General features: G+C 39.9%; 1 protein-coding gene across 2 annotated transcripts in view; it reads left to right on the forward strand.

Annotated features, from left to right (window-relative positions):
• Positions 1-17,144, forward strand: part of ergic1 (endoplasmic reticulum-golgi intermediate compartment 1) — a 56,452-nt gene that overhangs the window by 19,292 nt on the left and 20,016 nt on the right. Inside the window, exons 2-4 of one of the 2 annotated variants that reach the window (XM_061927820.2) lie at positions 4,136-4,197; positions 12,119-12,191; positions 16,554-16,648. In XM_061927820.2, coding sequence (XP_061783804.1) covers positions 4,136-4,197; positions 12,119-12,191; positions 16,554-16,648 — 230 coding nt within the window. The remainder of the gene's footprint in view (positions 1-4,135; positions 4,198-12,118; positions 12,192-16,553; positions 16,649-17,144) is intronic. The other variant, XM_061927821.2, reaches the window with a different exon arrangement.

Raw genomic sequence — 17,144 nt, forward strand, 5'->3', positions numbered from 1 at the left:
ATTAATTATGCAGCCCGAGTGATCACATACTTTTACCATAAAAGTCAGCCGATTGATCTGTGTATGTGGAGTAAAAGTTTTTTTTTTTAAAGTCAAAATGGACATTTTCTTCTTTGATTATCATAACTGATACACTTATTTTTTACAATCTTTTGTGTGCCTTTTCCTTTCACAAGTGTATCAGATTCAAGATTCAAGATTGTTTATTTATGACAATAAACAATCTTGAATCTTGAATCTGATACACATGTGAAAGGTATAGACACACAACAGATTGAAAAATACCTAAAAATACAGACTGGAAGGTAATACGGTCGAGACCCTTCCTCTTTTTTTGTTTTACATCCGTGCTTCATGTACTTTGTTTATGAGGAAATTAACCTTCAAGAATTGTCAAAAGTATTTTCCTCCTCCTTGGTAACCCCACCCAGTCCTCTTTATGCGATGTGACCCGAGCACAGGAAATTCTGAGGCCAAGCAAAAGGCTCGGACCCTGCTGGTTTGGAAAGAAAAAGAGAAGAAAAAACAAAGTGAAATATCCGGGTCCGAGCTGGACAGGAAGTGCCTCCCTCTTGCTTCCTCCCACGCCCTGCCCTGCCTTGCATCAGCCGTGATGATTTCACTGGCAGCTCTCTGCAGTAGAAATGTCAAGAGATGTGACTGTTTTGGCAGGAGATGAGGCGGTTCTGTGCTGTTAGCAGTGCAGTTTGGGTCAAAAAATGTATCACTGCCCAAAAAGGACATGTGCGTGAGCACATGAACCTAAATAGTTATGACGCCGAGTCGCACATTTTCCTTCCTTTTCGCTCCTATAATAGGCTTAAATAACATTACTTCAGAGGAGCTGAACGTGTCACTTGGCAATGACTCTCCCTCGCTTCTGATTCACTGGTCCATGACGACTTGTTACACAAATTATGATTTTTATTAGTCTTTTAAAACACTATTTGTCATCAGTGATTCATAAACTAAGCCCTATATTACGAATGAATGTAAAAATACATCTGACACTGGTTTACACACTAAATTCTAGGTACTAGACCATTTTGATTCTATGGAAAGGGGGACGGTTGTAGAGCACATTTGATTAGTTCAAAGCTATCCAAACTATGGCCCGCGCGCCCTGTGTGGCCTGCCAGCATCCTAAATCTAGCCCATTGTACGTCTTGAAATATTTTTTATAATATTATTTGTATTGTATATTACCTTCTTCTGACCACATCTGACTGGATAACAGTCAATAACCATATAATCTATATTATATGTAGCATCCAAACAACCTTTCCCACCCATGATGCAAACAAATAAAAAAACAACACATCAAGTTTACTTAAAGGGGAACATTATCACCAGACCTATGTAAGCGTCAATATATACCTTGATGTTGCAGAAAAAAGACCATATATTTTTTTAACCGATTTCCGAACTCTAAATGGGTGAATTTTGGCGAATTAAACGCCTTTCTAATATTCGCTCTCAGAGTGATGACGTCACAACGTGGCGTCACATCGGGAAGCAATCCGCCATTTTCTCAAACACCGAGTCAAATCAGCTCTGTTATTTTCCGTTTTTTTCGACTGTCTTGCGTACCTTGGAGACATCATGCCTCGTCGGTGTGTTGTCGGAGGGTGTAACAACACGAACAGGGACGGATTCAAGTTGCACCAGAGGCCCAAAGATGCGAAAGTGGCAAGAAATTGGACGTTTGTTCCGCACACTTTACCGACGAAAGCTATGCTATGACAGAGATGACAAGAATGTGTGGATATCCTGCGACACTCAAAGCAGATGCATTTCCAACGATAAAGTCAAAGAAATCTGCCGCCAGACCCCCATTGAATCTGCCGGAGTGTGTAAGCAATTCAGGGACAAAGGACCTCGGTAGCACGGCAAGCAATGGCAGCAGTTTGTTCCCGCAGACGAGCGAGCTAAACCCCCTATCGACCCTAGCTTCCCTGGCCTGCTGACATCAACTCCAAAACTGGACAGATCAGCTTTCAGGAAAAGAGCGCGGATGAGGGTATGTCTATAGAATATATTAATTGATGACAATTGGGCTGTCTGCACTCTCAAAGTGCATGTTGTTGCCAAATTTATTTCATATGCTGTAAACCTAGTTCATAGTTGTTAGTTTCCTTTAATACCAAACAAACACATACCAATCGTTGGTTAGAAGGCGATCGCCAAATTCGTCCTCGCTTTCTCCCGTGTCGCTGGCTGTCGTGTCGTTTTCGTCGGTTTCGCTTGCATACGGTTCAAACCGATATGGCTCAATAGCTTCAGTTTCTTCTTCTTCAATTTCGTTTTCGCTACCTGCCTCCACACTACAACCATCCATTTCAATACATTCGTAATCTGTTGAATCGCTTAAGCCAATGAAATCCGAGTCTGAATCCGAGCTAGTGTCGCTATAGCTTGCTGTTCTTTCCGCCATGTTTGTTTGTGTTGGCTTCACTATGTGACGTCACAGGAAAATGGACGGGTGTTTATAACGATGGTTAAAATCAGGCACTTTGAAGCTTTTTTTAGGGATATTGCGTGATGGGTAAAATTTTGAAAAAATCTTCGAAAAATATAATAAGCCACTGGGAACTGATTTTTAATGGTTTTAACCCTTCTGAAATTGTGATAATGTTCCCCTTTAAATATGTCAAACAATCTCACCTGTCCACTGAGCTATTTGCACATTATAATTAAATGTTTAAGCACCATATCGGTTGCACGCGCGACAGTATGTGACGTATGTAGCAAGGTGCGCTTGTTTTATCTCTAAGTGAGAAGGAGAGACAAGAAAGAGTGAGAAAAGCATGTAGTGTAATGCCCGCAGCTAAAAGCAACTGCGTGAGAACGTATGCTCGAATACTTACGAAATACTCATTTTCTACATCGCACAGAGACAAACCCGCGATACTTCGAGTATATTTGATGTATCGCCCAGCCCTATATCCAATGACAAATTACAATGTTCTAAACCCACTACAAAGCATGATGGGTAATATGCAAGTCAGTTTCCCCATGTTTGGTGTGTGAGCACGCGCGTGGGTTGGTTTGTCGAGGTTGTATTGTATGTGGACATGTTTGGCAAAGTATTTTTTTCAATTTGGTATTAAATGAATATGCAGACTTCAATCATTGGGATCGCTGATCACGTGTGAAAAGAGCTGCGTAACTTTTTCAGCGCGCACACACTTTCAGTTCAGCACACTGATTTGGAATAAATAATACAGTAACAGAGGTTTTATGTAAAAAAAAAAAATTAAATGCCTTTTATATACAGTACAGGCCAAAAGTTTGGACACACCTTCTCATTTCAATGCGTTTTCTTTATTTTCATGACTTTTTACATTGTAGATTGTCGCTGAAGGCATCAAAACTATGACACCTGTGAAATGAAAACCCTTTCAGGTGACTACCTCTTGAAGCTCATCGAGAGAATGCCAAAAGTGTGCAAAGCAGTAATCAGAGCAAAGGGTGGCTAATTTGAAGAAACTATAATGTAAAACATGTTTCCAGTCATTTCACCTTTTTTCGTTAAGTACATAACTCCACATGTGTTCATTCATAGTTTTGATGCCTTCAGTGACCATCTACAATGTAGATAGTCATGAAAATAAAGAAAACCCATTGAATGAGAAGGTATGTCCAAACTTTTGGCCTGTACTGTTTATATTTTTTTGTCAGACAAAGAATTGAGTTTCATACTGTATATTGGTTCTGCATAATTATTGAACTGTGATCAAACAATTGTCTCTGCTTTCAAGCATGTTGTTTTATTTCGTTTTTTTTTCTCATTTGATTGGTCAAAAAGTATGATCTTATCATGACTTAGTTTTGTGCTTTCTTTAGTAAATGTTGTGTGTCAGGGACCTCTGTTAAGGTCAGGTCAGATATATACTGCAAACATTGTGTGTGAGGGTGCGAGTGTGTGTGTGTGTGTGTGTGTGTTGGAGCAGTCTGTCTGGGCCTGTATAACTAATGGCTGTGTTCCAGAGCTAACATTCCAGCACTCTTCTGTAATATTGCACAGTTTGGAGGGTACAAAGTGTGCTTCCCTTCTCAGCACGTAGTATTTACCTTTTCAGTCTTTTTTTTTTCTCACCTCTCTTTCCTTTCTCTTCTCCCTTTCCCTCCTCAGATTCGACATCTACAGGAAAGTACCAAAAGATCTCACTCAGCCCACCTACACAGGAGCTTTCAGTGAGTGCAAACAATAGCCTTTGTTTTTATGGTCAGATCATGTGTCCACTGAAGAGGTGTAAGCATTTGGTTTTTGAATCATATACATGTGTGAATCATATCTTTGACGGATTTCTACTGCATCTTTATCCTTCTTGTAAGTGAACGCTTGCAAGGGCAGCTTGTGATAAAAGATAAAGTAATAAAGTATGAAAGTGTTTCTTTAAAACTTGTTTTGAGAGGATGCAGCCCACCTTCGCTTATGCCTTTTCCAATTTTGGATCAATAGTTGCAAAAAATGTAACTTTTATAAGTGTATCCCTATGAATTTTGAGATCATTATCTACGACTAAGGATTTTCATAGTCAAATGTGATATGCTAGATTTTCCCAATAGTCGACAATCAGTTGTTGTATTGTTAAACAAACAAATACGTTTGATTGTGCATTAGGACTGTTTAATCTTAATTGTATTTATAATGTGTGCCTAATGAGAGATTATCTTTTTCTATGGTACTGTGACTAATTAATTACTGCATTTTCTGAGCTCCAAGCCTGCTGTTAGTTTTTTTTTTTTTAAATGTAATTGACTGACTACTATATGTGTATATGAGCAGTTACTTTATTATACGAGCCAGTGAATTTCCTGCACTACAGATGGATAAATCAACAGATATAGTCAGCCTGGCAAATATCCTAATATACATTAATGAAAGGACAATTATTTGTTTTAAGTGGGGAAGAGTCAGGGTTTCATGGCTTCAGGTCAAACATCTGAAGGTTTTGCGTGACTGTAAAGTTCAGGACCACTTCAATACGGCCATCTTAGCTTGGCTACTCTTCTCTATTAGAGTGGCTCTAACGAGCAAGCAAACAACTTTGCCCCCTATCACTCCTTCCCAAACCCCTCCCATCGCTACAATTTCATATAAAACAGAAACATTCTTTATAGAAATACAGTGTTACCTCAACTTATGAGTACCTCAACTTACAAAGCTGGGCAACTCTTGTTTTCTCTTGGAGTGGCTCCAACTAGCAGGCAAACACTTTTGCCCCCTATCGTCCCTATCCAAACCCCTTCCGTCGCTACAATATCATATGAAAACAGAAAAATCTTTCTGCTCTCCAACTATCAGAGCTAAGAAAGTTAGTGCGAAGGAGAGGATGTGGAGGACCAAATAAGAGACACAAACCGTTAAAATATGTCAGTCTGCATCACACAAACTGCAGCCAGTGTCCACGGTATGTAGCCACAAAGGTCCAAACGACAAACATTTATCCATAGAACTATTGAGAAGGTGCAGATGTTGGGTTTGACGTGTTTCAATTTGTTCCGTCTAGCCCTGACTCAACAAACTGGACAGTCAAGCATTACCTTTGGTACACAGACATACATTTTACTTGCCGTCAACACTGTTCTCTCCGGTCTGTCACTCAAATACGTACTTACGTTTCTTTTGTTGCGATTGTTACAAGGCGGAGAGAGTGTGGCCAGATGTCACGAGAGAAACTAGCAACCAGCTCTATGAAAGCAAGTCTACTGTATTACTTGATGGAGAATTAGCCCAAAAGAAACACCATCCGTGCGGTGCCCACGGTTATTACTGAAGAACATTATTACATTATTTTATAAAAGTACTCTAGTTTTGGTGGGTAGTTGTACATTGTTTTGTAATGTTTTTCAAACATTTATTGTCTAATAGTTTGTTTTTATTTTTTTGAAAAAATGTCACATGTTAAAATTGTGGAGGTTTGGCAGGGCCAAACACAGATTAAATGTACCGTATTTTCCGCACTATAAGGCACACCGGATTATAAGGCGCACCTTCAATGAATGGCATATTTCAAAACTTTGTTCATATATAAGGCGCACCGGATTATAAGGTGCACCTATGCATCCATTAGATGGAGCTGCGCTAAAGGGAATGTCAACAAAACAGTCAGATAGGTCAGTCAAACTTTATTAATAGATTACAAACCAGCGTTCTGACAACTCTGTTCACTCCCAAAATTAATAAACAGCTGTTTTATTTTCCCCGAAGTAAAGTCAGTGACGTGGTGTTTTGTTTATCTTTTAACAACAGCAAGGTATAACATGTTGTGCAACATTTATATCACATAGTGGAGGGGAACTTTTCCCTGATTCAATAAAAACGTACAAAACAGTGATACTGTTACGGTAAATCAAACGTTAGTGCAATCACAATATAGTGACACTCGAAATAGTGCATAGCAATAACAATATATCAATAACTCAACGTTGCTCAAACGTTACTGTCACACAACACAACACACAAAATAAACATGTAAGGCTCACTTTATGAAGTTATTCCTCATCCACGAATCCCTCGAATTCTTCTTCTTCAGTGTCCGAATTAAACAGTTGGGCGTCTCGTCGAAGTTGTCATTAATCGAGTCAGTGTCGCTGTTGTTGTCTAGCAGTTCAGTGACAATTCCTGCCTTCCTGAAAGCTCGGACCACAGTTGAGACTGATATATTAGTCCAGGCATTTACGATCCACTGGCAGATAGTTGCGTATGTCGTCCGGCGCTGTCTCTCTTTCTTGGTGAACGTGTGAACGCGCTTCTTCTTCTACGGGGCAAAATGAAGTCAGCGGCTGCTTACCGTAGAAGAAGAAGTGATTCTTCTTCTACGGGGGAAAATTAAGTCGGCGGCTGCTTACCATAGAAGAAGAACTTCTTTTTCTGCGGGGGAAAATAAAGTTGGCGGCTGCTTACCGTAGTTGCGAGACCTAAACTTTATGAAAATTAAGTTTAGGTTTGTTGTGGCTCAATATTGGTCCATATGTAAGGCGCACCGGATTATAAGGCGCACTGTCAGCTTTTGAGAAAATTGGAGGTTTTTAGGTGTGCCTTATAGAGCGGAAAATACGGTATTTAAAGTCATTTTAATCGGCAGGGGCTGTTTTGAGATATGGGCTCCTCGGCCCTGGAACGCATTGTGCTCATAAGTTGAGGTACCACTGTATGCACAAATAAAGGAAAACAATGTCAACTATCTGCTTTAGGTTCAAAAGTACTTTATTATTGCCAATTCTCTTTATGTCTCAAGTAAATGTGCAAATAATGGTTATTTTTGGTTTTGATTTCCGCCCTGACTATATAAGTCGGCCAGTCTCCTTGACGTCAAGATAAGCGGGTTCAACTGCTGCAAGGGCCTCAAAAGTAAGAAAGTCATCCAAAAGGTCGTCAACAAACTGTACAATCAGAGCACAAATTCAACGAAACTGCAAAAAAATTACTCATCAAGGTCTGATGAAGGCCGGATGGCTGAAATGTAACGGAACTGCAAAAAAAATTGCTCATCAAGGTCTGATGAAGGCCGGATGGCTGAAATGTGTTGGGACTGATTAAAAGGTCCATTAAGATATGTTGTAAATATTATAGGCAATTCAACAGAATTAGAGTGTCTTCGTTTTATTGCAGTTTTGCTGTTGTAAAAACTTTTAATTACTGGCCTTGCCTTGGTTTGTTTAATCAAACTATTAAAAGATGATTGAATTGAAATGGATAAAGCATTGAACAAAAGACAAGTACCAAGTGATACTGTTAATGTAGCTGAGGTGTAATTCAAGTGCCTTCTAGCCCAGAAAGATGTCCTGGCTGAGTCAGTGTGCATGACGTAGTACCTGTTTAGCACTGCTAGTATGAAAACAATGTTAATGATAGCCGCAGGCATCTTGGAATAAAATTGTTTTTCCTCCCACGCCTCGTGTTTGTCACCACTAAGTCATCATGGAATCATGGTCCTTTTTTTAGTCAATTTTCACCACTTCAGAAGATCCCATGACACATTTTGGGCTCTTCAGTCATTTTCTCATGGAGGTCTTATGATGAAAGCGCTTATAAGAACAAAAGATCAGTGTTTGGCAGACATGACGTTATGATGTTTAAGTGGTACTGATTACAAACACCTTCCTGGATGACTGGGAACGAGGCTGCGAAAGATGTCCATTCCTCACCCAAGAGGAAAAGGATGCAAGTAGTTCCTGCGCCGAGTCACCACCCATCCTGTCGCCATCTACTGTCTGGTCATAAAGGGCAGTGTGTTTTTGTGAATATTATAGCGGCTTGCTTAGCAGCAACCAGAAGCGACCCCTGCTCTTGACAAAAGAACAAATATTTGAGCCCTACCACGGTTGTTGGTCTGTTTTAGCGCCACATTCCTATGGAGTGTGGTATTTTCTTTGAACAATACCTCTGTTTTGAACCACAGTTGCCCCGGAGCCCACCCCTTAGCTGTGGACACAGTGTCATGTGTAATATCTGTTAGTCCTGCCTGAGCGGATAAAAAGTGTTCATTGTTTTGTGCTCAAAATGGGCCTTGGGCACAGCAAATGTTGAAAGGAGCATCTGTTTACAGAAAGCACACGACATGACTGCCAAAGCATTACATTTTAAGCTATATGAGTCAATGTGGGAATATCAAGAATGGATGGGTTTGCGTTATATCACTCTGTTGTCAGTCTTTCCAACTATACTTTTTTCACCCGAGTATGAATAATTCTACCAATCTTCAGTTCAACCTGAATTACTGGCTTGTGTGTCATTGTGACACTCTTTGTTTATCAGTTAAACATTACCCAAAGTAGATTCTCCAAACAACCACAAGTTTGGCTGTGACGCCCTGCCGACCGCAAGGTCATGTGACTGTGATCCTTGGAGACGGTTGCTACATAAACACGCCTCACCTGCTGAGTGAGAGCTTGCTGACCGAGGCTATTCACCACAGCGGTCAGACCACAGTTGTCAGTCACGTCACCTCCTTCCTTATTTATTTTAGTACACACGAGACATACATTTCATGCAATAACTTAACTGATTAGTTTCACTTATTGAATAGAACACTTTCTTTGTAAAGTCTGATTCTAATCTAATTTGTTTGGTTTTAACATTTTCACAAATAAAAATTTTGTTAAGTGTACTGGGAAAGTTGTCACAGACATGCTTCATGTACAGTATCCTTTGTTATTTTAAGTTCTATAATGCAAAGTTTACATTTTAATGTTAAAACAGCAATATATGTCCCTGGAGCAGGGCTTTTCAACTGGCGGCCTGGAGGCTAAATCCGATCCGGTAATTACAACAAACTGTTAGTTCAGTTTAAAACTTAAGAGTCAAACATTTTTGCAGCAAATTCCTGAAAACACTAGAGTTTCCTGTTGTATAGAGGACGTTGAACCACTTTACACAAATTGACATTTAAACCTTGCTAGCAAATAGAACACTGGTGTCCAAACTTGTGATTTGCATAACAGAGGTGTTCTTCAATGCACCACTTTAAGTCCTCTTTTTGGCAGATACATATTTTTTGTAATGCAGTGACGTGCAGTGAGGTTGATGGCTGGTGAGGCACTGACTTCATCACAGTCAGATTTACAAGCATATGAACCCTAAAGAGTATCTTATTCACCATTTGATTGGCAGCAGTTAACGGGTTATGTTTAAAAGCTCATACCAGCATTCTTCCCTGCTTGGCACTCAGCATCAAGGGTTGGAATTGGGGGTTATTAAATCACCAAAAATTATTCCCGGGCGCGGCGCCGCTGCTGCCCACTGCTCCCCTCACCTCCCAGGAGGTGATCAAGGGGATGGGTCAAATGCAGACGACACATTTCATTACACCTAGTGTGTGTGTGACAATCATTGGTACTTTAACTTAACTTTAACTTTACACATACAAACTGTAGCACACAAAAAAGCACATTTAATAAAAAAAAAACGTTATTATGGTCTTACCTTTACTTATAAAATAAGTCCATGGGCCGCTGTTGTGCTGGATTAATGCACCCCCTGACGAGAGTGTTATATCAACTAAAGCCCTCACTTAAACTTTCCACGTGCAAGATTGAATCTATTTAAAAAAGTGTAACCGAGGGTTTATAAATGTCGCCTATACTGTATGAAACTACAAAATAACAAACACGGAGGCTCCAGTTTACACGAGGACCACTTTATTTACCGGTACCTTCTTTCAAAAACTTCCGCTCCACTCCAACGTGTCATCACTTCCGCTCTTAGCGCCTTCAAAATAAGAGCTCAAGGCATATACTGTATAACAGCACATAACAGGAACTTAACATCACAAAGAGGAAAGCCCATAAAAATAGGTTACAAAAGTTATTTAATAAGAAGCCAAAAAGTGCAAAAACAATAATGTTCGTGTTAGAGGAGTTGTGAATTAGGTACACCTGCAGTCTGCAGATGTACCTAATGTTGTGGCCCTGCAGTCATTCACAACTCCCCCAACACGAACATGATTGTTTTTGCACTTTTTGGCTTCTTATGAAATAACTTTTTTAAATAGATTCAATCTTGCACGTGGAAAGTTTAAGTGTGGGCTTTAGTTGATATAACACTCCCGTCAGGGGTTGCCGTGCATTCTACGGTGGGGGTGCAGGAGGCGAGCCTCAGCCAGTGCGTCTTTTGCAGCCCTTTTATGATCGCTCAGCACAAGAAATACTTTACACACATACAGTTGTTGACAAAATACACTGTACATTATATACCTCAGCTAACTAAACTATGGAAATGTATAATATAATTCATATAGCAATACGGTCTCACTGCACAGCAGGCCAGCAGTTAGCCGAGTCCGCAATCCATGGTGAGGCACAACGCAGTGACGTGCCTCAACTGGCTGCTGTTCACCGCACCGTCTCTTCTCAGTATTTGAACGGCAAATGTGAAAATTCAGCGATTTTAAATAAAAATAATCTAAACGGGTGAAGTTAAATGGAAAATAACTTTATAGTATAATCACTGGATACATATAACAATTTAATAAAACATTTTTCTTTTTAAATTTTTTTTCTTTCCATGATGTCAGGTGAGGCCTCTAGTGACTGCACGTCACTGTTGTAATGTGATTTATGTAACTAAGGTGTTGCACTAGCTTGTTTACCTCCGATGCAGTCAGAAGTCATTTGTTCAACTTATTTAGTTATACTAGTAGTTTAGGTCCTCGTTTTCATCATTTGGGCTATTCAACTGGTGGCCCGTGGGTTCAGTTAAAAAAAACTTGTGAGAGACTCACATTTTTGGAGCAAATTCTTAACAACACCAGAGTGCTGTAATAGAGATGATCTTTGACTTGCTTTTTTTGCAGAAGGTCTTTAAAAACAGCAAATCACTACTGTAACTTACTAAATAAATAGACCAAAGTCAATTTGTGTAGAATCAAACTGTAGAGGTCGCTGGTTCTCTGGAATGTACAAAATAAGACTGATAGTGAAGGGAGAAATTCGTACTCCCAGTCTTTAGGTGTCTGGAAATGTGGACCCCAAAACAATTGGGTTGAGTTTCCCTGCCCTAGTCTGTCACGTTTGTAAAATAAATTGTAAAATATCTGTTAACAGTAAAATGCCATATTTGTTCAAATATCGGCCGTCAATCTAGTTGACACTGTGTCTTAAATAGTTGTCAACGTAAACAATATAGACCCCACCACCAAGAATATGCCAGGTACACCCGACAATTGAGTAAATAAATGCCACAGCCAGTATTCAAGGAAATACGCTCTGTGACAGCAGTCGGAACTTCAAGGTTTTGTGACTTTGAGCAAAGGGTGGTTACTTTGTCTCCGGAATCTCAAATAAGCAGGACTGAATGACTGTGATGGCATATAATGTGTAATTAGTGGAGGAGGGTGTCTAAAAAGCAGTGTTACAGCAAGCTTAGCACCACCATTAGAGCTGCTATTCACGGAAACTATTTCCAGCCTCAGCGATTTCAATAATGTCAGCACCGCACGTTCCACGTCCAACCTCGCCTCCTTCATGCCACACATTAGCTCATTTGGTTTGCATCATTCTTTAAAAATAGTCATGTAATATGAGATTCACATGTGTAAGGTTGATGTGTGTATTTTTGTGTGTTTGAAACAAGGTCTTCATTCACACTCTGCTCTCCTTTGCCCCACAGTTTCCATCCTTTGCTGTGTCTTCATACTTTTCCTCTTCCTCTCAGAGTTGACTGGATTCATAGCCACTGAAATGTAGGTATCGCGGTTTTCTAAATGTGAGTATATGTTGTAACATCCTGGATGGATTTGTTGCTACACTTGTACAAGACCCGCAGTTCAGCATACACAACACCAGGACGTCATCACAAATGTCACTGCCCTCATTTTGACGCTTTGTGCTGATAAAGCCAATGGCTGCAGTCTGTTTTGTCACAGGAAATTGGCTTTGTACGTGCATCAGCCCCTAGGCAATGTGTAATTAAGCAAGGCATGTAGTGAGGTGTGACAGCACGGAAATTACGCTGGCCCAGATACACATATGGGCCAACAACATACTCCCAATTGGTGTACAGGTCTCTTTAGATACTGTAAATACTGTCCAAAGAAAAACATGTATCTCCATTTGTTTTCCTTGTTTCTGAAGAATTAAAAAAAAAATGTGATCACAGATTTTCTTCCACATTCCAAAACAGTGTAATAGGAAAATAATATAAAGAAATGGAAAATTAAATAGTCAAACAAAGTTCATCATGAAACCCTTTTTCAGTGAGAAGGCAAAAATAGCATTTTGCACAATAAAACATTCACTCTTAATGTAAATTGCATCACTGTGTGACCTCACAAATTGTAAAAAGAATTGTAAAAAGAAGTTATTGTCTGCGGTTTTAATTGTGAAACATATTCAAAATGAAACTGTCTTCCTAACTTTGATAACCAACGAGGTTATTTTGTAAGTCCTCATATTTCAGGTATTTTTTAAGTGTATATTTTTCTTCTCTTCTAGTGTTCTTTACTTAAAGGGGAACTGCACTTTTTTTTAATTTTGCCTATCGTTCACAATCCTTATGAACGACAAGACAAACGTGTTTTTTTTATTGCATTCTAACCTGTAATAATTGTTTTGTTCTATGTGGCTAGCAATGCAGCTAATAGAAGCAATATATTCTGCCTCTAAATCACTTTGAAAATACATTCAAAAACTGCCAACAATACTTAATTTGTGTTCCGTAACCTGTTTAACAATTGTTGTTGTAAGAGTGAACACCGAGGAACTGTTTTGCTAGCGTAGTAACACATTGCCTTGCTACAGCACTAGCTGTAAGCTAGCTACTGCAAGATGTAAGCTAGCAACTGCGTCAACAGCTGAATGGCTTTTGAGATTTTAATATATGTATTCTATATTGTGATAGAATACCAATCTGTACTGACTGAAAAAAACATGAACAATCATATTACAGTATCTGTAAAGAATTAGCCCATGTTTTATGTTTTCAACGTGCTGCATGTATCATGATTAATACAATAATGACTTACTTGATAGACAGTTGTCTGTTTGCTTAAGCTGGCAAGGGACGTTTCCAGGTGATTTGGATAAGCACGCCATTTATTTCGGCATGGCTTGGCTCAAAGTTCCACATTTGCAGTGTCCAGTCATGCCGACCTCGCTCTCTCGGCTTCCGTCTGCTGCAACGTTTCACCCTTCTCTTGGTGCTCGCATCTATAACCAGCATTTCATCCTTTGTATATTCAGGTTCAAAAAGATAAGGTTGTGAATCCTCATTTGTTCAAAAATAGTCGTCTCCGTTGTGTGTTACAAGTCTACCGTGATTAGAACGCGCACGTTTGTTTCCTGAAGTAGGAACACACAATTGTTTTCGGAAGTCGGAAGTGCGTTGCTGGAAACAGAAATGCATGCGCTGAGGAAAGAAGTTCTGGTATTGCTTACAATGACCAAAATACCAGAAATATTTACATAGTACATATTGTTATGAATGTGTCTGTTACTACATTATATACATTAGGGCTGCAACAACTAATCGATTAAATCGATGAAAATCGATCATAAAAATAGTTGGCGATTAATGTAGTCATCGATTCGTTGGATCTATGCTATGCGCATGCGCAGAGGCTACTTTTTATTTATTTATTTTTTAATTTTTTGTATTTTTATAAACCTTTATTTATAAACTGCAACATTTACAAACAGCTGAGAAACAATAATCAAAATAAGTATGGTGCTGGTATGCTGGTTTTTTTTCAATAAAATACTGGAAAGGATAGAAATGTAGTTTGTCTCTTTTATCCGATTATTAATCGACTAATCGAAGTAATAATCGACAGATTAATCGATTATCAAATTAGTTGTTAGTTACAGCCCTAATGTATATATACATATATATATATATAATAATAATAATAATAATAACTGGGATTTATATAGCGCTTTTCTAAGTACCCAAAGTCGCTTTACATGTAGAACCCATCAATCATTCATTGGTGGTGGTAAGCTACTTTCATAGCCACAGCTGCCCTGGGGTAGACTGACGGAAGCGTGGCTGCAATTTGCGCCAACGGCCCCTCCGACCACCACCTATCATTCATCATTCAGTTCACCGGTGTGAGTGGCACCGGGGGCAAAGGGTGAAGTGTCCCGCCCAAGGACACAACGGCAGCGATTTTGGATGGTAAGAGGCGGGGAGCGAACCTGCAACCCTCAGGTTTCTGGCACGGTTGCTCTACCCACTACGCCATGCCGCCCCTATATACCGTATTTTCCGCACCATAAGGCGCCCTGGGTTATAAGCCGCGCCTTCAATGAACGGCATATTTCAAAACTTTGTCCACCTATAAGCCGCCCCGTGTTGTAAGCCGCATCTAACTGCGCTAAAGGAATGTCAAAATAACAGTCAGATAGGTCAGTCAAACGTTAATAATATATTAAAAACCAGCGTTCTAACAACTCTGTTCACTCCCAAAATGTACGCAAATGTGCAATCACAAACATACGTATATCAACATGGACAGAGCTGCGTGAAAAAAGCCACCCGGCCTCTTCGCGTAAACTTAAACTTACCTTAACCACTCGCTCATCTTTTCTTCATCCATCCCTTCGAGTTAGCTTTTATGATGACGCCGGCTGGAAAGGTCTCTTTTGGCAAGGTCTTCCTTTTGAATATCACCATGGGTGGAAGTTTCTGGCCATTAGCATGGCAAGCTAGAACCACAGTGAAGGATGACTTCTCATTCCCTGTGGTGCGAATATTCACCGTACGTGCTCCCGTTGTATCCACAGTGCGGTTCACAGGAATATCAGTTGCTGTGAAATAGTAATCCGTGTGCGGATGGAGAGATTGCGTCTTTTCATGAGCCGGATCCCTGTCGTTTAGTAGGAGCCATTTTGTGGTCTTTACAGATGTAAACACACAAAGGAAATGAAACGTACGGTGATATCCGCGCGCTTTTTCTTCTTCTACGCGGGCGGGTGGTTGCTTGCGTAGAAGAAGAAGCGCTTCCTGTTCTACCGGGAAAAAAGATGGCGGCTGTTTACCGAAGTTGCGAGACCGAAACTTTACGAAAATGAATCTTAATATTTATCCATATATAAAGCGCACCGGGTTATAAGCCGCACTGTCAGCTTTTGAGAAAATTTGTGGTTTTTAGGTGCGCCTTATAGTGCGGAAAATACGGTATATATATATATATATAAACACACATATATATATATATATATATATATCCATCCATCCATTTTCTACCGCTTATTCCCTTCGGGGTCGCGGGGGGCGCTGGAGCCTATCTCAGCTACAATCGGGCGGAAGGCGGGGTACACCCTGGACAAGTCGCCATCTCATCGCAGGGCCAACACAGATAGACAGACAACATTCACACTCACATTCACACACTAGGGCCAATTTTAGTGTTGCCAATCAACCTATCCCCAGGTGCATGTTTTTGTAGGTGGGAGGAAGCCGGAGTACCCGGAGGGAACCCACGCAGTCACGGGGAGAACATGCAAACTCCACACAGAAAGATCCCGAGCCTGGGATTGAACCCCAGACTACTCAGCACCTTCGTATTGTGAGGCAGACGCACTAACCCCTCTGCCACCGTGCTGCAGTCTATATATATATATATATATATATATATATATATATATATATATATATATATATATATATATATATATATATACTTGCAATGTTTATATAAAATGTTGATGAAGGGTTGAAGTTGTTTCTTGTTTCTCTTTTTTATAGTCTTTAACCCCACCCTAAAAAAAATAAAAATAAAAATAAAAACACATATGTGTTCTTGTCAGAAATTCCAAAAAAGTGCAGTTCCCCTGTTACACCTCTTGTTGAGGCTGATCCTTTTTCTTTTGGAGTTTTGGGCGAGTTTAGAGGCACATTCTTTAAGGTTTTGGTAGAATTTTGAACTGTATACTTTGTATGAACAATATCAGGAACATCTGGCTTTAAGTGTTTCATTGGACACTAATGCTAGAACACCATGTGATCCCCAACAAATAATGTGCTGAATTAAACAAATGTTTTTTACCAGTTATGTATTTTCTGATTGGACTGTAACCAACATTCTTTCTTCTTGCATTCCCAGTGTAAATGAACTGTATGTGGATGACCCAGATAAAGACAGTGGTGGGAAGATAGAAGTGAGTTTAAACATCAGTTTGCCAAACTTACACTGTGATTGTGAGTATTTACAAAATATATACACATATATCATTTCTCTGCCTTCCACTTGTGTGTTGTCAGTTTCATGTTGTCTATAAGCCTCTTTGCCCTTTGTGTCAGATGGTGTTATTCACCACACCCTATTATTTGCACAACCTAGTTAAAGTGTCAGGGTGATTTGCTTACAGGGCCTATGTTCTGGCATCCTGTGCCACGCATATCTTAAAGTCTGGCACTGTTTGCTGTGCCTTTGACATCAAGTGGTCTCTGTTGGTAGTTTATTTTCTCTCCTCATGACTCGCCTTAGAAACTATGCCTCCCTGCGACAAATCAAACAAGCAACCAGAAACCTCAAACATTCATTCGTAACATGAGCCCACAGATTGACTCAACGCTAACCAAAAATGGCAACTAATGAATTGGCTCCCGATTTCTGTGAAAGACACCTTAGCATGCAGGCAAGGAGCTGCTGGCCTTGTGTTATGACACGATCACTCAAAACACGCCAAAGAAA

This window comes from Nerophis lumbriciformis, linkage group LG35 (assembly GCF_033978685.3).
Source record: "Nerophis lumbriciformis linkage group LG35, RoL_Nlum_v2.1, whole genome shotgun sequence".
Lineage (NCBI taxonomy): Eukaryota > Metazoa > Chordata > Actinopteri > Syngnathiformes > Syngnathidae > Nerophis > Nerophis lumbriciformis.